A 24,310-nucleotide genomic window follows, 5' to 3' on the forward strand; every position below is an offset into this window, starting at 1 on the left:
CAGGATCAAAGAGATCCAGACGCAGGTCCAGGTCACGCAGCAAAGAAGGGGTTCCGACCTGGGACTGGATGACTTTGGAATGTTCCTCTCTGTCCCTCCCCCACGACTGGCCCCTTCTCTCCCTGGGAGGCCACTGCTCCCAAGGGGAGTGTTCTGTTCAGGGGTGGAGACCCAGGCCAGTTTTGGGAGGCCAGCGGCCGCTGGCCAAGTTGTAGACTTGGCTGGTGGAGAACTTTCCATCTTAGTGCTAGGAGTTGGTCCAGGGCCAGAGGGCCTGGGGCTGCACCCTGGGACCCCCAGGGACGGGCTCCGCAGGGTTGGAGGTGGCTGGGCACTCAGTGTCCTCTCTACCTCCAGCTGCCTCTGGCCCGAGCATTAGTCACAGAGCCCGTCCTCATCCTGCAGTGTGCTGGTGCACAGCCCAGGGCCTCAGTTCTTCCACCTGAGGAACGGCTCCCTGTGCCATCAGATCAGCACTTGGAGTTGGGTAGTGTCCCCTGGACTGCCCTGGATCAGTGGGATGACTCCAGGCTGCCGCCACTGGCCCTGGTCCTCCTCAGCGCTCAGCTTTGGGTGCTGAATTCAACATCACTCTCACTTCAACTCTGGCAGGGTCCCCAGAGCTGGACACACGCTCCTGGCTGGGGGTCAAGCGAGGGCCCGGGAGCCGGAGGGGAAGACAGCCAGGCTGGGATGGAGCCCAGGAGGCCTGTGGGAGGCAGGAAGGAGCCAGCCTTCCAGGCCAGGATGGTAAAAACAGGGCCAGCAGCTGTCCCCACAGGGCCATTCACAGCCTCAGGTCACAGGTCGAGGGCCCCATCCCTGGGGGTCTCAGGTCAGCAAGGTGGGAAAGCCATCAGGCAGACAGTCCCTGCAGGAGGCGGGGCCAGGCTGTGCGGGTGGCCAGTGGGGCCCTGCAGGGCTGTGCAGACAGACACACGCGCTTGCCCGTGGACACACAGGAGCAGATGGAAGTGTGCACACCACTGCTCACCCGCGTGTGCCACATGCACCCTGGCTCCCTGTCATCACCGCCGCCTGCCCAGCTGCCTGGCCGGCCCTGCCGTCTCGTGTCCTTAGCCCGGGCTGCCCTAATCCGGGTCTCCTGTCCTGAAGCCAGGAGATAAGAGGCAGCTGCAGCCACCGATAAAGAAGTCGCAGCCACAAATCCGGGGTGGCTGCGGCAGAGACGGGCATGGAGCCCGGGCTGCACCTGCCCTGCAGCGCTGTCCAGCCAGGAAGAGGGAGGAAGAGGGCAGGGGCTGGGAGGGCGCCGCAGGGGGCAGAGGGGAGCAGAGAGGAGCCGAGGAGAGAACCAAGAGCAAGAGCAAAATGAATCTTGGAGACAGAAATAGAAAGAATCAAAGAGACGAGGCAGAGAGAAGCCTGGAAGAAAGAGCCAGCTGCGAGGTCCCCAGGCCTGTCCCACCCCCACCTGGCCCTCACTCTCTCCACCGGCTCAGAGGCCCAGGGTCACAGCCTCCCTCCTTGACCTCAGTCAAGGTCAGGCATTGGGAGGATGAGGCTGGGTGACGTCTCCTCATGTCCCCATGCTCCCAAGGTTCATGGGAACCCCTCAGGCCCCTGCCACAGCGCAGTGAAGTGGGACTCCCAGGGAAGGCTCCCCGCGGTGCCCCATTTCCAGCTGGGGAAAGACGCTTCCCTGGACAAGTGTTCATGGAGCCCCTCCTGTGTCAGGCCTGTGCTGGGTGCCGGGGACACAGAGCGACAAAGGCAGACCCAACCCCCACCCTCTCTGGGCTCACAGTCCTGTGGGGAAGGTGATCATGGGCCAGGCAGCCAGGGGGCCAGAGCGGGCACTGGACTCACCTCGTGGGACAGCCGGGGAGTCTTCGGGGGGAAGGGTGGGGAGATCAAGGTGCCTGGGAGCAGGGAATGGTGTGGTTGAAGAGGGAACCACGTGCGGAGGCTCAGAGGGAGGACTGGTTCCTGAGAGCTCTGGAGCAAGCAGGGAGAAGGCAGCAGGGCTGGGCCGTGCGGGAGCTTAGGGAATGGGACAGGCAGGGCACTAGGGAGCCAGGGAAGGACTGGGAGCCGGGAGGGCCTGGTCAGTTTTGCCCAATATTATTATTATGATTTTGCAGTGCCAGGGGCTGAACCTGGGGCTCGTGCACGTCGGGTGCATCCTCTGCCGGGATCGTGTTTCCCACGGAGCAGGGGGAGCTGGGCTGTTGGAACAGGAGGATGGAAGTCTGGAGGGAGGAGGGGCGGGGATGGCTGTGAGAGTCTGGTGGGAAAGTGAGGTCCACAGGCTGTTGGGGGGGAGAGGCAGGAAGGTGTCCTCTTGGTCTCTGGCTCTGGGTGGTGAGGCAGCCCTTGGCTGGGGATAGCAGGACACAGGAGAGGTGCTGAGACCACGGTTCTCTTGGGGATGCGGAGGCCAGGGGAAGGAGGCCAGGAGGGGCTGGAGGCTTCTGAGGCCACAGCAGGAGGGAAGTCTCCTGGGGACAACATGGGGTCTCCCCAGGACCGGGGTGCCTGAGGCTCGGGTGACAAAGGTCAGAGTCGGGTATCAATGTTTAGAATAGGGCCTGGCCCGCAGCAAGCACTGAGGACCATTCACGGGGGACAAGTGAGCACTGTCATGCCACCAGCGTCCTACTGTGTGGACGGCACATGTGATGAGCCAACGCGCCACCGTTCATAGAACACCCAGGTGTCCACAGCCAGCCATGGGCTCCTGGCCAGGAAGAGGCAGGCCTCCCTGAGCCTGTCTCCCCCACTGTTTCCTGTGAAGCCATGTGGGGGACAAGTGACAGGATCCAGAGGCAGGGGACAGGCACCCCAGGAGGGAGGAGGAGCTGGTCGGGCCCCAGGTGGGCGGCAGCTCTGACCTTCCACTGTCTCCACCCTCCTAGAAAAACTGCTGCTGAGGCTCTGGTGGCCTCGGGACGTCCCTCCGTCTCGGGCCTGTTCACCGCCTGTCACACCAGAAGCATGGCAGCCCCTTCCTGCTGTGGACAGCGCTCGCCTTCTGAGTGCTGTGTGATGTGGTGAAGGGACGCATGGCATTCCTGGAAAGAAGTCGGGAAAACAAGGACAGTGACAACAACGCAGTGACCACAGCTGTCTGACTACTGCTCAGGAGCCCCTTCCTTCTGAGGGACATGCTCTGATCAGCCCAATTTTATAGCTGAGGGGAGGCGGGAGAGCTGCAGGGTGTTCCCCACTGGCAGGTGGAGGGAGGGGCAGGGAGTCTAACTCAGGGAGAGCCTGAGCTCCCCACTGCACAAGCCTCCTCCAAAATCCAGGACCTTAGGGGGCATAACCAGGCATGATGGGGGCAGTGGCAAATGGTGACTAGGGCCTCCCTCCTCTGCTCAAAGCCCTCCATGGCTCCCAAATCCCTGGGTGTCAAAGTCCAAGTCCTCCCTGTGCCCAAAGGACCCTGAATGACCTTCCCTGTCCTCTCCCAACCTCTCCTTCTCCTTGCTGTGCTTCCAGCATGCTCAGTCCAGTCCTGCCCCAGGACCTTTGCACAGCTATGCCCTCTTCCTGGAGCACTTTTTCCTTCAATAGCCCTATGACTCTCACTTCTTCTGAGTATACTCAAATATGGCCTTGTTGGTGAAGCCTTCCTTGACCATCCTACTAAAAATGTGCAAGCACCAAAAGTGTTATCCCCAATTCCCCTTCCCTACTTCATTACTACTAACAGGGTAGTTACCTATCATGTTCACTGTCTTTGTAACTCCTGCGCCAGCTCAGGGGGATTTTGTTTTCTTCACTGCTGTATCTCCAGAATCTAGGGAGCATCTGGCACATAAATTGTCAACTAATTATCTGTTGAACAAATGCCCCACTTAAAAGTAGTGAAACTTACATTTAAAAATAATTATTTTTATTGTACAAACATGTGGGTGCCCTGTGATGATCTGACCCATGCACAGTATGTGATGATCAAATCAGGGTAGGTAGTAAGTTCTCCTTAAACATTCCTTAAACTTTTGATTAACGTGCGCTAACTGTACAGACTTACGGGACCCAGTAAGAGACCTCAATACGCGCCTACGACGTGCGACCGTCCATCAGGGGCACCGTGCTGCCAACTCCTTGTCCTTACTTGGGAGCCTTGCGCTCCTGCCTTCCGGTTATTATAAAAACATATAAAAGGTTACTGGGAACTACTTTCCTCCACGCCACTCCCCCTCACAGAATTTATATTTTTTAAAGCAGAGCAGAACACTCCCTGTGGCCCGCAGGTGTCAGGTTGAAGCCCTTGAGGACCCTTTTTGGCTTCCCTCTGACCCACAAGCCCGTCCGAGGACCCACCCACGCTTGGCTCCGCCCCGTGACGCCAGGCGCGCATAACAGCGTCATTGGAGCGCTGTGCGCATGCGCACTCGCCCTGTACGGCCATGGAGCACATGCGCGACCCGGAAGGCCTGTCTGCCACATTCCACAACGGCCTTGAGTTGTCGATGGCGGAGGGAGAGAAGAAGGCCCCAGCAGAGAGTGGAGGTGACAGCGACTCAGCAGTCAGCGCGTCAGAACGGGGAGTCGCGCCCATTAAATCTCAGTGAGTCTCCAGAGCAGCAGGGGGCACCTGATGTAGTCTTCCCGGTACCCGTAGTGCTGCCCGAGCGGCGCATGCCCGGATGTGGGGCACGGTCCAGAGCAGGGAACTTGCAGTCTTCAGTCCGGGCTATTCCTCCGCTCATAGCCCGCAGACTGGTCAGGCTAACACCCGCAGAGGTGTGCGTCGGAGGCTGTCACTTGTGTGAGGGGCGGCCACGTGCGTGCTGGATAGGCGGGGTTCTAGGCGAGACCCGCAGTGTGTGCTGGGGGCTGTAGTCCCTCCTTGTGGTGGGAACGGCGCGTGTGCACCTACAGCCGCTGTTGCTGGAGGGGGTTTGGCGTCGCCGCGAATGCCGCAGGGCATGCTGGGGATTGCAGTGTCTGTGGGGCTGGAAGGCGAGTTGGTCCTCGCTGCAAGGCATGCTGGGACTTGTAGTTTCCCACGTTAGGCCAGGGATGTTCCTGCTTGATAAAACTTATGTTTAGGCCTGATGCTCAGGGGATTGGGGAACCAGGAACAAAGTAGGTTCTCCCTCTGGCCTTGAGGTTAGCCCTGGATGGGAGCTGGCTGCTTCTCAGTAGTGAGTTCTTTGTCAACTGAAGCATTTAAACAGGGGTAGTGCTCAGCCTCCTCACCCCAGTGTTCTGCGCTCACAGGAGGACCTCCTGGACGAGTCCCCTTTCTTCTCCCTCTCTGCTGGCAGATACCTCACCACCAAGGAACAGTTTCACCAATTCCTGGAAGCCAAAGGGGAGAAGCTCCAGCAGGAATCGGAGGCAGGAGACCCTGATGGCAATGACTTGGCTGAGCCTAGGGCCAAGAGGATCCGACTGGAGGATGGGCAGACCGAGGATGGGCAGTCGGAGGATGGGCAGGCGGAGCAGGCAGCTGAGCCGGGGCAGCAGCCACAGGCCCAAAAAAGGGCCCGGGGCCAGAACAAGGGCCGGCCCCACGTGAAGCCCACACACTATGACAAGACCAGGCTCTGCCCCTCACTGATTCAGGTGAGCATGACCCCATGAGTAGGTTCTGGGGGCTTCAGTCCCTATTTGATCCTCAGGATCCCGTCACAACGTAAGTACAGCCGGCAACTTGGTGTGACTCAGCCTCTGATCTGACGTTTTGATGACGGGAAAGGCACACACATTCTGCAGGAACCGCACTTTGAGACTTGAATTTTGATGTTTTCCTGATTTGTAACATGAGACGCTCTTGTGAGTGGTGTGACAGTCACATGATGCTGGGTCCCGTCAGCCCGAGGCTGGAAAGGTGAAGGCCGATGCTCTGCGGGCCCCATGTTTTGGACGTGGAGCATCTTTAACCTACCGTGGGTGTCTGCAGGTGACCTCCTGGCAGGTCGAGGACCGACTGTGTTGCTCTTGGTCCCCAGTCACAGATGGAGAGCCTGAGGCCTGGGGAGGTTGCCGCCGTGCCTGAGGACACAGGCAAGACGGGGATCTGGGACGCACAAGCAACCTTCCCGGTCTTGTGACGTCCTCCCTCCGCTCCACAGGAGTCTGCTGCAAAGTGTGTCTTTGGTGACCGCTGCCGCTTCCTGCACGACGTGAGCCGCTACCTGGAGACCAAGCCGGCCGACCTGGGCCCCCGCTGTGTGCTCTTCGAGACCTTCGGCAGATGCCCCTATGGTGTGACCTGTCGCTTCGCTGGGGCCCACCTGGGGCCCGAGGGCCAGAACCTGGTGCAGGAGGAGCTGGCCTCAGATTGGGCCCACCGCCAGCCAGTGCGCAATGGCCTGGACAAGGCCCTGCAGCAGCAATTGCGCAAGCGCAAGATTCGCTTCGAGCGAGCTGAGCTCGCCCTGCGCCAGCTGAGCCAGGGCCAGCTGCCAGGCCCTTCGGCTGGTGCCGTCCTCGAAGCCACCGCAGCCGAGGGCACCCCAGGGCAGAGCGACTGTGGCGCCCAGCAGGCCCCCGCTGGGCCAGACGCTGGCTGCTCTCCCAGCCGCCCTGTGCAGACCTGCGGGCCCCTGACGGACGAGGACGTGGTCAGGCTGCGGCCCTGTGAGAAGAAGCGGGTGTGTGTTCCAGGCCCCACTGCAGAAGGTGCGGCGGCAGGGCTGGCCTCACAGCACGCGCCTGCCGGGCACCAGCTGTGTCACTCCTGTGCTAGACGCCTACAGCCAGGTGCCTGGAGAAGCCCCGCTGACCTTCCCCTCTGATCTCCAGCCTGGGCCCAGCCTCAGCTAGCCTCAGCGTGGCGGGCAGGAGAGCTGGCCGCACAGCGCCGCCCTGGAGCGCCAGGGCTGGGCATGGGGGCAACGCAGAAGGCTTCTGAGAGCAGGGGCATCATGGCTGGGGTTTGGTGGTCAGAGATGAGCTCTCCAGCACAGGGAGTGTGGGGCAAAGAAGGAGTCTTACGAAGGGTGGGTGGTCACCTGCAGGAGCCCTGGGTGGAAAGGAGCCAGGATGGCAGGACAGAGGGGAGCGTCCTGGGCTGTGGGGGAGTCTGCCTTCACGTGGTCTCTTCCTTCCAGCTGGACATCAACGGCAAGCTGTACCTGGCCCCCCTCACCACGGTAGGGCCTGGCAGAGGAGGGGGCTGGTTGGCCCGGGCCCCTGGGTCCCTGCCCGCTGTGGCCTCACATGTCTTGTGTCCTGGTGGCCCAGTGCGGGAACCTGCCCTTCCGGCGGATCTGCAAGCGCTTTGGGGCGGATGTGACATGTGGGGAGATGGCTGTATGCACCAACCTGCTGCAGGGCCAGATGTCCGAGTGGGCCCTGCTCAAACGCCACCAGTGCGAGGACATCTTCGGTGTCCAGGTCAGCGTCTGCCCAGAGGCGGGGTGGGCCCTGTGGCTGCCAGGTTTCAGCGCCACTTTCAGGATCTGCCTGGGTGACAGCCCAGTGGCCCTGGTGCAGGCCTGGTGCCTCAGAGATGATGCCAGCAGGGCGGTTGGTTGACCACCCCCTGGGAGGCCAGGGCGGGTGGCCATGGCCGTGTGGCAGTCCCCAGGTGCGAGGCCCTGGGGTCTTCCTGCTGTGCCACAGCTGGAGGGCGCCTTCCCCGACACCATGACCAGGTGTGCAGAGCTGCTGGGCCGCACCATCGAGGTGGACTTTGTGGACATCAACGTCGGCTGTCCCATCGACTTGGTGTATAAGAAGGTAAGGTGGCCGGGCCTGTGCCTCAGTTCCCCCCACTTGGTCATGAAGGTGTCGCGCCAGCTGGAGACTGGGCAGGTGGCCGCAGACGTCGCCGTGGCGCGAGTCCTGGCAGGGCTGGGTGGTCGCGGTGCCGGTGGCGTGGGCAGGGCTGACCTTCCCTCTCCCCAGGGTGGGGGCTGCGCACTCATGAACCGCACGGCCAAGTTCCAGCAGATCGTCCGCGGCATGAGCCAGGTGCGTGATGGTTGGCCCTGCCCCAGCCCGTCCCCGGCCCATCCCCGGCCTGTCCCCGGCCCCGCCAACTCCCTCCTGTCCCCAGGTGCTGGACGTGCCGCTGACGGTGAAGCTGCGCACGGGCGTCCAGGAGCGGGTGCAGCTGGCGCACCGCCTGCTGCCGGAGCTGCGGGACTGGGGTGCGGCCCTCGTCACGGTGGGTCCCGGCCTGGGCTGTGGCCGCCGTCCCCATGGCCCCTGTCCCCACGGCCACCTGTGTGCCTGATGTCTGCATCTCCACCTCTGCCTCCTCAGCTCCACGGCCGCTCTCGGGAGCAGCGCTACACTAAGCTGGCCGACTGGCAGTACATCGCCCAGTGCGCCAAGGCCGCCAGCCCCATGCCGCTGTTCGGTGGGTGCCCCAAAGCCATTTCTGTCCCCCTGCCACCTGAGGCCACCCCCTTCATCAGACTCACCCACCTGCACCTCTTTTGCCCTGACGGGGGCCACCCAGTGGTGGGGATCACCCAGAGCAGCTCCCGAGGTGCCCTCTCTGTCCCCTCAGGAAATGGGGACATCTTGTCATACGAGGATGCCAACCGCGCCCTGAAGACGGGAGTGGCCGGGGTCATGATCGCCCGGTGAGTTCCCTGTAGGACCTAAGGCCAGTGGCAGCTGCGTGGGAGTGAGGGGCCCGCTGTGGTCCTGTGGGACCAGGACAGGCAGGGAGCGAGGGGAGTCGCAGCAGGGAGGGCTTCTGGTGGCTGTGGCCCAGGGCCCAGGCAGCCGCCGGCTGATGCCCCCACCCCGTAGCGGGGCCCTGCTGAAGCCGTGGCTGTTCACGGAGATCAAGGAGCAGCGGCACTGGGACATCTCCTCCTCCGAGCGCCTGGACATCCTGAGGGACTTCACCAGCTACGGGCTGGAGCACTGGGGCTCAGACACGCAGGGCGTGGAGAAGACGAGGCGCTTCCTGCTAGAGTGGCTCTCCTTCCTGTGCAGGTGGGTGGCCCCTGGGGGTGGCCCCTGGGGGGCAGCGGCCCAGGCTGGAGGCTCCTCTTGACCTGCATCCCTGCAGGTACGTGCCCGTGGGCCTGCTGGAGCGGCTGCCGCAGAGGGTCAACGAGCGGCCACCCTACTACCTGGGCCGCGACTACCTGGAGACGCTGATGGCCAGCCAGCAGGCGGCCGACTGGATCCGCATCAGGTGCCCGGGCGGTGGGGCTGGGGCGGGCTGCCGGGGTGGCCAAGCCCCAGGTCTGACCCCCGCCCTCCCCACAGCGAGATGCTCCTGGGACCTGTACCGCCCGGCTTCGTCTTCCTGCCCAAGCACAAGGCCAATGCGTACAAGTAGTAGCCCACAGGCCCCGGCCCCCGCGTGGACAAGACAATAAACACGGCTCACTCTGGGAGCCCAGGCCTCTCTGCGGCTCGGCTGCTCCTCGCCTGCCCCCCTGCCGTCCCGGTCGCCCCCGCCTCCCTCCTGGACGGCAGCCCTTCCCAGCCGCCGCACTCATGCACCAGGCCTCCGGCCACCCGAGGGCCCGGTGGGGCTGTGCTTTGTGCTGCCCAGAGGCCAGGACCACCAGGTTGCCAGCGGGTGGTGGAGTGGGCCTCGGGTGAGGTCAGGGCCCCTGCTGGGGGCCATGGCTCTGAGCAGTGGACAGTGTTGCCGGAGAAGAGAGGCCAGGCCAGGGTCTGACCACCCCAGGTGACACCTGGCTCTCACCTCTGGGTGTCCCCTCTGCCTCCTACCCACCCTCCCACCCCCGGAACCCCACCTGGTGGGCAGGCCTTGGCCTGGAACCCACTGCCCCAGTAACCAGGGGCGTAGAACCCCGCAGGACTCTGAGCCTGCTCTCCGGTGGGCGCCTCCACTCCCACCTGCCAGGCCCCGCCTGCCCATGCAGCACCCCAAGCCCTTCTACCCCACCGCAGCCCCCCAGGAAGGCTTCAGCCCCAGGGGCCTGGAGAGCACCGAGGGGCTGGGCAGCCAGCCAGCGCCCGCCTGCCCCGAGCCTGCTCCTGCCGTGGGTACGCGTGGCGGGGGTGGGGGCGGCCTCGCGGAGGTGGTGCCCAGGGCGCCTCCGCAGCTCAGGCCCCACCCACCGGGCCCCTTTGTCCACAGCCTCGAACCTCCTGTATCAGCCCCTAAGCTCGGAGAAAGAGGCGTTTCCCGCCCCTCCAGCAGGTACCGGCCACCCCAGCTCAACGAGGGCCGGAGCAGTTAAGAGTGGGCAGGGCTCATCTCCCTTCTCTGCCCCCATGGGACCCTGCAGGTGGGCCTGAGTCCCCAACCTCAGGCGGGTGCCCCAGAGCAGGGGCCAGTCCTCTGTGCCAGGAGGCAGGCCGCTTGCCTTGCTCCCCGGGTTCCCCAGAGGCGAGCTCTGCCCCCCCTTGCCCAGCCTCCAGAGCATGCCCTGGGCCCTGCCCGTGGGGACCCAGAGTGAGGCCGGATCCCAGTGGGTCCCTGAAGCAAAGCCTGGGGCCCCCATCCCTCAGGAAGCTGCGGAGAAAGCCATGTCCTCGCCCAGACAGACCCCCAGAGAGTTCAGAGCGAGGGGCCCTTAGTCAGGAGGCCCCTGTCCCAACCCCGTGGGTGCCCACGCCCGCTGCCTGCAGGCTTCCAGATGGCGCCCTGCGGCTGCTTCTTCGACCCCCGCATCTACCGAATCGAGTGGGCCACCACCGACTTTGGCCAGTCGTCCCTGTACAAGCTGGCCGTGGCCGGGGGCCCCGCCTCGCCAGGCAGCTACCTCCTGGAGCCGCAGCGCTACCTCAAGGGCCCCGTGCCAGCCCCGCCAGCGTACCCCCACTACCAGCCGGCGCCCGGGGGGCCCCAGTACCTCATGCCCTACTTCCCCCCTGAGGGACCTGGGCCCGAGGCCCTGGGCTTTGTGGGCGATGGGGGGCCCCCCGCCTTTGTGGACCTGCCCCCGCCGCTGCTCAAGGAGAGCCTGGCGCCCCCCAAGGAGAGCAAGCTGCTCGTCACGCTGCCCACCGAGGCCACCCTGCCCCCCAGCACCTACGGCCCCCTCAAGGGCCACCTCAGCCAAGTCCCCGGGTCTGAGGGGGCCGCACGGCCCAGTGAGCCCCTGGCTGTCCCCACCAAGGAGCCGCAGGGTGGCAGTGGGGCCGTGCCCAGCCTACCGCCTGCCACGGATCCGGGGGAGATCAGGGCCCCGGAGGCCGCCCGGGCCTTTGTGCTCCCGGACAACGTGCTGCTGGAGGACGCCATGAAGCTCTTCGACTGCCTGCCTGCCGGTGCGGAGCCCGAGGCCACCCCGCGCAAGCTGCCCAGGCCCGGCCTGCCCGACTGCGGGGGCGGCGGCGACGACTCCTCCAGTGACATCCGCTCCCTGCACCTGCCTGACGAGCTGCTGTCCTTCGACTACAGCGTGCCCGAGATCCTGGACACCGTGTCCAACGTGGACTGCTTTTTCAACTTCAAGGCGCTTGACGAGGACCCGCCGCCCCGCCTGGGGCCCCCTGCTGCTGACCCTGCGGCCCCTGCCCTGAGGTCTGACCCCCCGGGGAAGAAGAAGGCTGCCTCTGCCGTCAGGAAGGGGAAGCCGGGTGGCAAGGGCAGGCAGGTGGCAGCCCCCGTGGGGCCGCGGCAGGACCTGGGAGTCACCCCCCATTAAAAGTTTTGATCTCTCGGCTTGGCATCCCTTGGCCTCCGGGGGCAGGAGGCTGTGTGCGGACACCTGGGCCCTGGCCCGTGTCTCAGGGAAGGCAGGGCTGTGCCCTGCTGCGTGCTGAGGTCGGGAGGACCCAGCACTTGGTGATGCTGGCCTCCAGGGCTACTCGCAGGAGACAGGCCCGTCCCTGCGCCAGAGGCCCGAGCAGGGGTCCTCGGGAAGTGGGGAGCTTGTTTTTTCTGGTTCAGGAAGGAACCCTGGGGGTGCTCTTCCCCTGGCCCCATCCCCAGCCGTTTTCATTTTGAAACGGTCTTGCCAAGTCCTCAGGAGCTCTGAGCAGCCGGGATCAGGGGTGCGCGGCACTGCGTCCAGCCAGCACGAGGACTTGACTTCTGTGTTTGGTGGTGGAAATCAAGGTTCCCCAGGGAGTGGCCAGCACGCTCGGTCTGTACCCTGCTGTCTGCCCTGCGTCCCAGGAAGCTGCACAGGTGGGAGAGGGTGGGAGAGGCCCTGACTCTGTGGGGCCTCTGTGGAGCCTGGGGCCATGGGCCAGGCCCTGCCGCAGCCCTGGGCCAGTGGTGGGCGAGGGGAGGCAGGCCAGGGGCTGGGCTGGTGCTGCCGACTGGCCGGTGGTGAGGGTTGGGCACAAGCAGACCCCCCTGTGGTGGGGGCAGCGCTGGCTCCGGGTGGGCGAGGCCGGTGCAGGAGGGAGGCCCAGTAAGGAGGGCGGGGACACGTGTGGCACGTGGCCCCTGAGCCCAGGTGAGGGTGTCCAGCAGGGCTCCAGTGGGGACTGCCTAGGTGCTGATCTGAGAAGCCAGAGACAGCCCAGTCCAGGAAGGGCAGGGTGACCCCAAGCGCCAGTGTCCTCAGCCTCCCCCCTTATCCCATGGGACTGCCCATGCACAGGCCTTCCCCTGCCTTTCTGCTGTGCCCAAGGTGACCCTGAGGGGTGCCACCCCCAGGAACGTGTGACCAAACAGCAGGTGGCAGGCCGCCCCACCTGGGACACCCCTGTGGGATGGCTCGCCTGGCCTGCTCCTCCCAGGATGGGCTGGGAGTCCTGCCCGCCCTGGGCTGTCCCCTGGTGCTGGGACCTTCATCCGGGGACCCGAGGTCTGTGCTGGGGGAGCCCAGGGGGCCTGGGACCTGGCGGGGTACGCCACCCTGCTCAGCTTCGCGAGCTGAGGTCTGACACGGTGTGGACCCTCGTCATCGGTCCAGCCAAGTGAGCGGAGGGGAGGAGGCAGGGCCGCCCAGAAGCACAGGACTGGCCGGGCGCAGAGGGAGCTGGGAACACAAGGCAGGGTCCCTGCTGTGGTTTTGGCACAAAAGGCAAAGGGTGGGCAGGCTCTGTGTGGTAGGCTCTCGGCCCTGGGGCTGCCCTGGACTGCAGATCCCAGTGACGGGAGGCTGGGAGCCTGCGCTGGGCACTGCTTGGTTTGCACGTTACAGACGTGAGGTTTGTGGAGAGGGCACTGAGTGTCATCTCTAGGAAACCGTGGTCCTATGGGCTCGGCCTCGGGATGCCACAGTGTCACAGAATCAGTGAGGATTGAGTGCCTTGGCCACACCTGTCATCCCAGCAGCTTGGGAGGCTGAGGCAGGAGGGTCACATGTTCAAAGCCAGCCTCAGCAAAGCGAGGCGCTAAGCCACTCAGGGAGACCCTGTCTCAAAATACAAAACAGGGCTGGGGTGTGGTCCAGTGTCCCTGAGTTCAATCCCCGGTACCAAGAGAAAAAAAAGGACCGGGGTGTGTCTCCCAAGGCAGAGCACCCTCCCGGCCTGGGCCCTCTGGGTTCCAACCCAGCAAGACAGACGGCGATCCTGCCGGCGGGGAGTGGGAAGAAGGCGCCTGCTGCCTGCTCAGTGTGACGCTTTACTCCGAGGCCCCCGTGCTCAGCCCTGGCGGGGCCGGGGCTTCAGTGCCTGGCCCTGGCACAGCCGCAGCAGCACAGGCTGGCACAGCACTGCTGGCACCTGTGGCCCTCCTTGGTGTGCAGGACGAGGTGGGCCAGCCATACGGCCAGCAGGAGGCCGCTGACGAGCAGCACGATGGCGGCCTCTGGCGGGATGGCTCTGCGCGGGTAGGCCCCGTACACATAGATGCTGAAGGTGGTCTCCAGCTGGCAGTAGCTGCGGGGGCAGGAGGGGAGGCGCTGGGACAGCCGCAGGGCCCAGGACAGCGGGCTGCGGACTGAGGGGACATGGCAGTGGGCGCCAGCCCTGGGCCCAGGAGGCCCCATGGACATCTGGGTGGACCTTCATCCACGGTGATGGCTCAGAGGACTCAAGCAGGGTGAGGAAGTCGCCCGTGTCGTCCCCAGGGGGACGCTGGCCACCAGTACTGGGCTGGCTCCAGGTGCTCCTGACGCCCCTGGGTGGGGACTTCTGATGGGACAGGCTGCCTGGAGCCACCCCCCATGCAAGTCGTCAGTCCCCTGGTGGCCGGCTCACAGACCCCCTTCCCCCGAGGCCGGCAGCGCTGAGTGGCTGAGCTGCCTGCAGCCTGCCCCCACGGTGTCCCCCACTGAGGTGGCAGGAGCACTGGCTGTGAATCCGAAATCCAGCTGTCCCCTGTGTGAAACGGGCAGTCTGGGCACAGAACCTGTGTCCTCCCCAGGCCGGAAGTCACCTCTGAGGGACGGACCCCTGGCCCCGGGCCGTGTAGCGGTTGTTGTCGTGTGTTACTTAGGGAATGGTGGCCAGAAAAAACCCTGTACGTGTCCAGTACAGACAGGGTTCTTTAAACATTGTGACCACTGGGTGGTTTAACTTGCAGAATCCTCAGAGGGCCAGGACTTCCCGAATGAACCAATGTCAACTAGAACTTAAAATCGTCACTCTGTGGGACAGTCTGAGCTGGGATTTTTGTTCTGTTGTTTGGTACCGCTGGGGACAGAGACAGGCCCTCACGTGTGGGAGGCAGGCAAGCACCCTACCGCTGAGCCACACCCCAGCCTTTTAACTTTTATTTTGAGACAGGATCTTGCTAAGTCGTTAAGGCTGGCCTCCAACTTGCAATCCTCCTGCCTCAGCCTCCAGAGTCACTGGGATGACAGTTGTGGCCCCGGTGCCCCATGGGAAGTCAGTTCAGTCAGAATCTACCAGCCGGTGAGGGAGGGGCATAAAGAGTACCCTGCACAGGTGTGGCCCGCCCCACAGAGCCTGCCCCCAGTTTGCCAGGTGGCCCTGGTTCAGGGCAGACCAGCTGACCTGTAGTAGGGGTCCACGATGGACAGGTGGAAGATGTAGAACCCGTTCCTTTGGTCGAAGATGATCTCGTTGTCTGTTAGGCCCCCCAGGACCTGGTACTGGACATCGGGCCACTCCAAGGCAGTGAGGTTGCTGCTGCTGTCGCGGCAGCTTATGTAGTTCTAGGGAGGGGACAAAAGCACGCCACTGGCCCTGGCCTGTCCTCCCAGGAGCTGCCTGCCACCCTCCACTGCACCCTCACAGGCACAGGGGACCCCCCATGTGGGTGAGGGAAGAGGTGGGGTGGCACGTCCACAAGGCTGGCCAAGAGGGCCAGGGACGGGCTCTCCTCACAGCCCTGGAGGAGCCGCCCGGTGGGACTCCACGTTGGGATCCGGGAAGGTGGAGCCCGGACTCCCCTCCGGGGTCTGTTGTTGGCTCAATGCAGCCAGGTCAGGGGACCAGTCGAGGTGGCAGCTTTCTGTCCTGTCCCCAGATTCTAGGGTGACACTTGGAGGTAGATGAACAGTGCCCTGCTGCGGACTCCTGCGCGTCCGGGATTGTCGTGGGTGGGGGCTTGCACCTCGCCCAGCTGCTCTACCTCTGAGCCACACCCCAGCCCTGTTATGCTGGAGACGCCTTGCTGAGTTCTGGGGCTGGCCTTGGACTCGCAGCCTCCTGCTGGGCCTCGGGAGCAGGGTGCCCACTGCTCTGTGGAGGCGGAGGCCCCTGGCCGTCAGCCTGGGGGGTCTGCAGATGACTCCAGCTTGGCAAGCTGGCCTTCCCCAGGGCTGTCAGCCTGTCCACCCGCACCAGCCGCCCTCACCCAGGAAGCCCGCGGCTGGCCCAGTATGCTGGCTGCCCTCAGCCAGGACCCAGGCCACCTCCCGGCCCTACACTTGGGTCCTCTGCCCCGCCTGCCCGGAGCCTCCCAGAAGGGAGGCAGGTGAGCAGAGGGAAAATCCAGCAACAAAGGAGAGCAACAGGGAGCCAGGGGTAGTTTGTGTGGTGTGAGTGAAGACCAGAGGCAGAGGCCACCCGGGGATGGCACGGGGCCTGACATCAGCCACGAGCTCTCGAAAACCAAGAGGAGACCCCAGCCCGCAAGAAAACGGGCACCGCCGAGGACACAGGACCCAGCACAAAGGAGTGAAGGTGTCCCTCGACAGAGAGGCACCAGGGTCCTCGCTGCAGGACACTCGAGCACACTCTGGTGCGCGCGTCCCTGGGCACCTTGGGACAAGACTGCAGGGGGGAGGCCTGGGGACCCTGCGGAACTGCACACCGTTTAGTCTCTAGCCATCAGAGACGCAGCTCCACAGGACGGGTTCCGGGACAGACACGTCTCGGGCGTGTCTGAAAGCCACAGTGCGCCTGGCCTGCCTGAGGCCCTGGGTCCCAACCTCAGGGAACACAGGAACCAGGCGCCTTGTCATCAGCCCCACAGCTGCACGGCCCAGCACAGCTGCCTGCGCTGTGCTACTGGGCCGCTCAGTGGTGTCCAGAGCTGCACGGCCACAGCACTCGAGGCCCCAGGTGACAGGGCGTCCTCAGCCCTGTCCTGATCTCACAGGAGCATGGCCACACATGCCATCTGTCGGTGACCGAAATACTATGTGGTGCGGAACTCTGACACATTCTCCCTTAAAAGGTCACCAAAGCCGGGGCTGAGCATGCACAAGGCCCTGGGTTCCGTCCTCAGCACCACGTGAAAGTAAATAAATAAATCAAGGGTGTTGCGTCCCACTACAACTAAAAAGTAACTATTAAAAAAGAAAAAAAGTCACCACAGTGCTGGGCACGGTGGCACACCCCTGCCCCTCCACTGAGTGGACGCTGGGCGGGAGGCTGCAAGTTCACGGCCAGCCTCGGCAGCTTGGCAAGACCGTCTCAAAGTAAAAATGAGAAAGGGCTGGGGCTCAGCGATGGCGCCCCCCTGGGTCCGACTCCAGAACCCCCAAAGTTCATGGAATGTGAAGCGAGTTTCATCTTTAAAAACAGGGAAAGCGACACTAACGCGGCATAGCCAGAGCCCTTGACGGGCTGGGGCTGGGGCTCCGCGGCAGAGCGCTCGCCGCGCACGTGTCCGGCCCTGGGTGCATCCTCAGCACCCTCAAGGTGAGCCCACAGGCCCAGGGCCACGAGACCGAGAGCCGGTCACCTCGCTGGACAGCGCTCGGGCGGGGGCGCGGGGAGCGCGCGCCCCCTGCTGGCGGCACCGCTCTGCGCTCGGCCTTGGACCAGGCCAGCGGCCCGCCGTCTGCCTCCCAGCTGACCACAGACCACCCCGTATGGTGGAAACGCTCACGGAGCTCAGACCCTGAGCTGAGTCAGTCCGCGGAGATGGCGTCCGGCGGGCTCACCCCCGCAGCAGGGCCCAGCGGACCGTGGTCAGTTCCCTTGCGGATTTCCAAAGGACGGCCCAGTGCCACGCTCTCCCATCCCCCCGGGGCCTGCGACCCTCCCCCTCATCCAGGCATGATCTGTGCCGACCAGAGGGTCAGCGCTACCTCTCTGTTCCAGGAGAAGGGTCCCTTCTTGGAGGACGAGTCCAGGATGCTGGTCCAGTTCTGGGGCTGGCTGAGGCACGAGGCGGAGCCAGCGGTCATGGCGTAGGAGTAGGTGAACACCCCGTTCACCTCCAGCAGCACGTACTCGGCGCTCACGATCTCCTGGAAGTCCGACTTCCGCCACCTGGGACACAGCGCGGGGCAGGGCTGCTCCAAGGACCTGAGAAGACCTCTGCCGCAGCTGCCCGCTGCGTGGACCTGTCCTGGGGGTGGGGGGCCGCGCCAGGTGCAGGGAGAGGGGACAGAGTAGGGGCCAGGCACCGGGCAGCAGCCTCTCTGAGAGGGACCGATGAGCAGGGACGGGAGGAAGCTGATGCCGTGTGTGGGAACCGAGTAACCTCATGATAAGCACAGGGACAGATCCCACGCGCACACTGGGCATGTGTGAGGACCCGGGCCTTGCACACTCTAAGCATGCCATCACCAAGCGGCACCCTGCCCAAGCAAACAGGACGCTTGCCCGGCCCCAGAGGTTTCTGGTGACATCTGCAGCTTAGTTGGCTCCCCTCACGTGGCAGCTGCACCGTGGGTCCCACCAACCAGAGGCAAGTGACAAATATTTGAAAAGCCAGCTGGGCCTGGCGCAGTGGCACACGCTGTGATCCCAGAGGGCAGAGTGACCACCGCCCTGAGGAGGCCCCCGACCAGGTGGGCCCGAGGCAAGGGCCCGGAGGTGTCCCCCAGCTGGGCACCCACGGGGCTCTTACAGCTCGATCACGGGCTTCCAGGGGGTGTCGTAGTAGACGAGACGCGGGCAGCCCAGGTCCTTGTACGAGTACTGCACCACCAGGTCCTTGTTGGACCGCTGCCCCTGGTAGCTGGAGTCGTAGGATTCCCTTTAATAAGAGAGCAGGAAGCAGCGACAGGCAGTGGGGTCAGCTCCTGCCCTCTGCCAGGCCCTTTGCAGCCTGTTTTCCCTCTGCAACAGGGACTTTCACCCGAATGGAGGTGACATCTAGGGGGCAAGCTTCACAGTCAAGACCCAGAGACACTGGGATTTCCTGTTGATTTTGTGTATCAACGTGGCTGGATCACTGGGTCCAGGCCTTTGGTGGAACATGATCTGGCTGTTTCTGTGAAGGTGTCTTTTCTGGTTTCTGAATGAGACTGACGTTTACATCAGGGCTCTTTGAGTGCTGTGGGGGACCCACCATGTTGGGTGGGCCTGCCCGAATCAGGCGAAGGCCAGAACAGAACAAACACCTACCTGCCCCCAATCCCAACCCTTGTGCCGTAGCGGATGGCCATGAGGCTCAAACTGCAGCTCTTTTCTGGGCTCCAGTTTCCACTACCCTGCAGATGTCCGAAGTTCCAGGCCTCAGCCAATTCCTTACAATTAGTCTTTCTCCTTCCCTCCCTCCGTATCTACAGCTACAGGCATCCCTCAGGATCCGAAGGGGATTAGTCCTACGGGGATGGGTTCTGGGATCCCCCGAGGACTCCCCAATCCACAGATGCTTGAATCCCTTATGTAAAAAAAGTGCAATATGCCAGGCTGGTGGCCACACCTGCATCCCAGCAGCTCGGGAGGCTGAGGCAGGAGGGTGGCGAGTTCAAAACCAGCCTCAGCAACTCAGCGAGGCCCTAGGCAACTTGGAGAAACCCTGTCTCTAAATAAAATACTTTTTAAAAAGGGCTGGGAAGGGGACTGGGGATGTGGCTCAATGGTAGAGCGCTCACCTTGCACACGTGAGGCCCTGGGTTTGATCCTCAGCACCACATTAAAAAAAAAGTAATAAACAAAAACAAAGATGTTGTGTCCATCTACAACTAAAAAAATATATTTTAAAAAAAGGGCTGGGGCTGGGGCTCAGTGGATAAGTGCCCCTGGGTCCAATTCCCGGTGCTGGAAAAGGTGTGGTATTTCGCAGAACCTGTGTGTCACCTGTGGGTGGCCTGCGAACCCACTTGTAGGTGTCGGTGATGGCTCTTGTGCTGTGGTGTCGAGGGCAGTGGCGAGGCCACACGTCCGGCCCAGACAGTCCGGTTGCTTGTCTCGGGCGACAGGGCCTGACTATGCTGCCCCGGCTGGTCTCTGGCTCATGAGCTCAGGTGACACTCCTGCCTCAGCCCCGGGGTCAGGGACTACACGTGCGGCCACCAGGCCCTGGTCCGCTGCACCCTCCCATCCAGGCTGGGAATGTCCAGCGGTCCCGCTACCTCGGGGGAGACCCAGAGCTGGGGCAGCTGGGGCGGTGTCCAGGGGTGCCCAGGGCCTGGCACGGTGGCTCTTTCTGGGTGGCTTGGCCCTGTGGGCGGCGACCTCCTGGCTCTGGTCCTCGCCCAGCATGGACTCCCTCTGGCCAGCTGTCAGCCCCTCACTCCTGCCCTGCCCTGCGTCCTGGGGGAGGGGCAGCCTTACTTCTCGATGACGTAGGAGAAGTTTTTCTGGAGCTCCACGGCGTTCAGGATGCCCTTGGAGCAGGCTGAGATTTTGCTGTGAGCAAGAAAAGATGGTGAGAGCTGCCTGGCCTGGAGGGGACCTCCGCAGCCGGGGGCTGGGAAGGATGCAGGCAGTGGGGCCCGACCTGGCCAGGGGACGGTTCGCCACCTAGAGGGTGCAGCTGGGCTGGCGCTCAGTGGCAGAGCGCTTGCCTAGCACGTGGGAGGCTCTGGGTTCCATCCTGGGCACCGCAGAAAAACAAATAAAATAAAGGCATGCTGTCCTCTACATCGACTAAAAATAAAGACATAAAAATGTCACCTAGAGGCCGGGCGCGGTGGCCACACCTGTCATCCCAGGGGCTCAGGAGGCTGAGGAAGGAGGATCATGAGTTCAAAGCCAGCCTCAGCTACAGCGAGGCCCTAAGCAACTCAGTGAGACCCTGACTCTAAATAAAATACAAAATAGAGCTGGGGATGGGGCTCCGTGGCTGAGTGTCCCTGAGTTCAATCCCTGGCACCAAAAAAAAAAAAAAAAAAAAAAAGTCACTTAGGATGTGGACCGCCCCACATGTAGCAGGAGCTACCGTCTTGATGAGACTCCAGTGCGCAGTCCAGGGTCCCGGGGCAGACACAGGGCTGTGCAGCCGTCCCCACCACCCTCTCCAGAACATTCCATCTCCCCACACTGAAGCTCGGCCCCTGCCACACCAGCTCCTGGGGGTGAGGCTGCCGCGTGTCCTGCTGCGTCTGGGGCTGCGTCTCTGAGCACAGTGTCCCTGGGGTGCGCCCACGTGAGAGCAGGAGTCAGGGCGCCGTGGTGTGCATGGCGTGAGGGTCCCTCGCCCCTCGTGACCCACGGTGCCCCACGCCTCGGCTCTCGTGGGTCCTGCTGCTGAGGACATGGTCCTTCTGGGTTTGCTCCCAGCAATGGGACGGCCCCAGGGTGTGCAGATCCTGTGTTTCCCTTCTCTGAGGGCCGCCAGCTCCCCACAGTGGCTTCCCGTTCTCCCCTCCTGCCCACGGTGCGCAGGGTCCGACCCGGCCTCGTCCTCCCAGTGCCTCTCATGCTGGGTGCGCTCCTCGTGGGTGTGACCTGCCCCTTCCTCCCGCGTGGCGCGGGGCACTCTTTCGAGGGCTCGCTGGCCCCGTCTGTCTTCCTTGGAGAAATGTCTACTCAAGTGTTTTTGGTCCAGCCTTATTTTCTTACTATGTTTCAGCTGTAGTTGACACAACACCTTTTCATGTGCTGCTGAGGATCGGACCCAGTGCCTCACACGTGCCAGACGAGCGCTCTGCCACTGAGCCCCAGCCCAGTCCTGACACAGCTTTTTGAGACAGAAGCCTGGACCCAGCAAGTCTCCGCAAAGTTCATCTTGAAGAGCCCACGCCCTGGTGGTACGTGAAGATGGGCACACAAGGCTGGGGGCTCTGTAGCTTCACGTGCAGCTCAGATGTCCCTAAAGACAGGGACAGCTTACTGGCCACATGCAGGAACACTATGCAGCTGATAAAAAGGTGAGGCCTAGCTGTGCAGCCTGAAGTAGGAAAGACGTCCCAGGTAGAGTGTCGGGGAAGGAGGTTCAGTAGATGGAGCTGCTACGCGGCCCCTAAGGAGAACAGAGGTGTGCAGGACATCAGGAGTGACAGTGACGTGCTGCAGGGGTCCTCTGCTCCCCACCCAATCCCTCACCAGCCCCTGTGACGGGCTTCTGGGCCACAGTGTTGATTTCCACCCTCTCCTGTGGGTTTCTTGCCTTTACGGCCTCCCTGGCCCCAAGGCCTCGGCCGCACACCTGGCCGTCTGCCTTGGAGAGCTGGTCTCCATCCGTCCAGGCTGGCTGGCGGAAGAGGAGAGCAGAGCGAGAGGCCGCCATGGGCAGGGGCAGTGGGAGACGCCCAAGGAGAGGACAGCACGGCCGCTGGATCCCGGAGGGCGAGGGCCTCGGTGCACAGGCCTCCGTCCTGGGTCCAATTCTGGGTCTGCACTCCCCTGGCCGGCAGGTGCACCACCAGCCTGTGGCCAGGACAGGCGGTCCAGTGGGGCAGGCCGGGTACTGCTGCATTGGGGTGGGCTTTGTCCCCACCGAACCTCCAGTGAAGGTGGAGAGTCGGGGGGCCACAGTATGGCCTTGGGGTCACCAGGGACCTGCCCTGGTGGAAGAGCTGATGACCAGTGTGGCTCCTGGGAGTGGTGAGTCACGGTGGGGACAGGGGGCCTCGGATCAAGCCACCTGACACGCACAGCACGAGGCCACACCAGGTGCAGAGCAGGGCCTCACGCAGTGCTCTTGAGTTAAACTGACCTCTTATCTTTGCAAATTACTGAGTCTCAAGTGTTCTATCAAAGCCACAGCAACGGGCGAGGATGGACACATCAGAATACGCAGGGTGGCCTCCGTGTGGCCGTGGAGAGGTAGCTGTGTGCTCTAAACTGACCAGAGCAGGACGAGTCTTCCCAGAGTAACCAGGCAAGAGCACGAGGCACAGTCACACACTTAGAAAGAAAAAGTGTGTGCGTGTGTGTGCATGTGTGTGCGCGTATGTTTGTCAGTTGGCCTGGGTGACACAAAGTCTCAAAAATCCACCTCTAGGCCCGGTGTGATGGCACATGCCTGTAATCCCAGGGGCTCAGGAGTCTGAGGCAGGAGGATTTCAAATTTGAGGTCAGCCTCAGCGCCTTAGCGAGATCCTTTGTCAAAATAAAAATTGAAAAGGGCTGGGGCTGGGGATGCGGCTCAGTGGTAGCGCACCCCTGGGCTCAATTCCCAGCACCCTTCCCCCCCAAACCCACATCTCTATCTGTCCATCCGCCCGTCCCTGTGTGACCCATTTCTCTGTCTCATCTGTCGGACCCCCGTGTCTCCGCCCCGGGCACAGTGCTCCCGTACCTGCCCCCACAGATTGTTCCCAGCGGTTCTGCTGGGACCCTCGAGCGCCCCAGGCAGCCCGCCCTCCCCTGCAGCAGCGCCCTGCTCTGTCCCGTGCCGGCCCCGCGGGCTCTTGGGAAGCAGGTTTTCAGAGCTGACCTCAGAGGACTGGGGCCAGTCCTGGACCCTGACGGAGGCCGCCGTGGCCCTGACTTTTCTCTCTTGCTCCTGGGGACTGACCCAGGGTGCCTGGCCACTGCGCCCTCCTCATTTTGAGACAGGCTGACCTTGAACTGGCCTCCTCCTGCCTTCCAGCGTGGGATCACAGGCATGCGTCCCCGAGCCTGGTGGCCCTGGGTGGCTTTATTTTAGGTGGGTTCTACGTTGGCAGAGCACTTGCCGTGGCTCGGGGACCCAGTGAAACACTGCTGTCACTGGGCTCTTCTGCTGCCGTGGCTTCCCCAGCACCCTCCCATCCTGCAGCCCCACGGCCTCCCACGCGACATCCTGTCCTCAGTCTCCTTGGGCTCCTTGAGGCCGTGGCAGCTGGGCAGGACTGGCCGGGCTTCGGCAGCGTGTCCATCCTGGGGGTCTGTCTGAGGTCTCCGCCGTGGGGCTGGGGGACCACGGAGGGGCGGGGCCATCTCCTCAGGTCAAGGCACAGCAGAGCCACCAGAGCCACCAGAGGCTGGCCTTGGCGCAGGCGGCCGCACTGCGGGGGCAGGAGGAAGTCCTCAGGTGCAGGTGGAGCGCAGACGGGCAGGGCTGCAGTGGCCCGCCTGGCCTCCTGTCGGTGGCTCTCCCTGCACAGGGGACGTGGCCTGGCTCCTTCTCTTCACTGTGACATTCTGCTATGTCAGAACGTCATGCTGGGGTGCTTCACTCCCTCTGGGGCACGCGGCCTGGCTCCTCCTGGAAGCTGTCAGGATAAGCCACTGTGACCACTCTGGGCCGCTGGGTCCTCGGGGGCTTGCAAATGGCTGGAAGACGTACACCCCAAAAGCGGCTCTGAGCCTGGAGCTATGGGACCCCAACCTCACGGGACTCCCCGCTGCCAGACTCTGGAGCCTGGCCGTCCTCAGGTGCGCGTTACCGGGTCTCGTCAAACTGGGATCAGCCCGGAAGTCTCCACCACTGAGCTCCACCTCAGCCTTGTTATTTGGAAACAGGGTCTCACCAAGTTGCCCAGGCTGGCCTCCAATTTTCAATCCTCTTGCCTCAGCCTCTGGCAGAGCTGGGTGGTGGGCGTGGCGACCCCACCAGCTCTCCTGAGAGCTAAGCTCTTTAACGTGCGTCCCCCGCTCAGTGACCTGGTGCCTTCCCCGCAGCAGCGTCCGGTGTGTTCTACAGCCACTGGCGTCTCTTTTCCCTTCCTTGTTTGGAAAGTGCTGGTTCAAGCCTTTGCCCAACTTTTTTGGAACAAACTGTGTGGTATTTTACAACCATTTCCTGCAGATAAGGATCAGGGTATGTAATCCATCAATTGCGCAGACCCTTCCATGTTGGGGGGAGACCTGGGGAAACTGCCATGGAGCCTGTCATTACCCTGCGCTGCCGCGAGACAGCCACCTGACCCTCGGGGGTTCATGAGCCTGAGATCAGCGGCCACCTTGGGGCGTTTACACCACAGGAATGGGCAGGTGCCATGCGTCAGGTGTCCACCCAGAGCAGCTATGGTCTGCCCACCAGCACAGCAGTGTCTGCGGGGACAGGGAGGCCAGGAGCCCCACTCGGTTTCTTTGCTGTTTTCCTTGGGTTCCCATGACTCTGTTT

At 63.2% G+C, this 24,310-nt stretch overlaps 3 protein-coding genes across 3 annotated transcripts in view; 2 read left to right on the plus strand and 1 right to left on the minus strand.

The window, feature by feature from the left end:
* Positions 1-3,903: 3,903 nt before the first annotated feature.
* On the plus strand, positions 3,904-9,301 carry Dus3l (dihydrouridine synthase 3 like). Its single transcript, XM_026404416.2, has 13 exons — positions 3,904-4,540; positions 5,244-5,544; positions 6,054-6,575; positions 7,035-7,076; positions 7,168-7,320; positions 7,549-7,665; positions 7,834-7,899; positions 7,985-8,095; positions 8,194-8,290; positions 8,444-8,519; positions 8,692-8,880; positions 8,957-9,085; positions 9,160-9,301. Exons 1-13 carry the CDS (start codon positions 4,380-4,382, stop codon positions 9,230-9,232), a joined length of 2,037 nt encoding a protein of 678 aa, XP_026260201.1. The 5' UTR covers positions 3,904-4,379; the 3' UTR covers positions 9,233-9,301.
* A 416-nt stretch (positions 9,302-9,717) lies between these two features.
* On the plus strand, positions 9,718-11,522 carry Prr22 (proline rich 22). Its single transcript, XM_026404417.2, has 3 exons — positions 9,718-9,912; positions 10,007-10,069; positions 10,501-11,522. The coding sequence occupies exons 1-3, from the start codon at positions 9,783-9,785 to the stop codon at positions 11,520-11,522; spliced, it is 1,215 nt and encodes a 404-aa protein (XP_026260202.1). The 5' UTR covers positions 9,718-9,782.
* Positions 11,523-13,442: 1,920 nt separating this feature from the next.
* Catsperd (catsper channel auxiliary subunit delta) overlaps positions 13,443-24,310 on the minus strand; it is a 39,771-nt gene continuing 28,903 nt past the window's right edge. The window contains exons 19-23 of the mRNA XM_026404254.2: positions 19,648-19,722; positions 17,993-18,121; positions 17,226-17,409; positions 14,737-14,897; positions 13,443-13,656 (exon numbers count right to left, since the gene is read on the minus strand). Coding sequence (XP_026260039.2) covers positions 13,443-13,656; positions 14,737-14,897; positions 17,226-17,409; positions 17,993-18,121; positions 19,648-19,722 — 763 coding nt within the window. The remainder of the gene's footprint in view (positions 13,657-14,736; positions 14,898-17,225; positions 17,410-17,992; positions 18,122-19,647; positions 19,723-24,310) is intronic.

Source organism: Urocitellus parryii, chromosome 3, assembly GCF_045843805.1.
Source record: "Urocitellus parryii isolate mUroPar1 chromosome 3, mUroPar1.hap1, whole genome shotgun sequence".
Taxonomy (NCBI): Eukaryota; Metazoa; Chordata; class Mammalia; order Rodentia; family Sciuridae; genus Urocitellus; species Urocitellus parryii.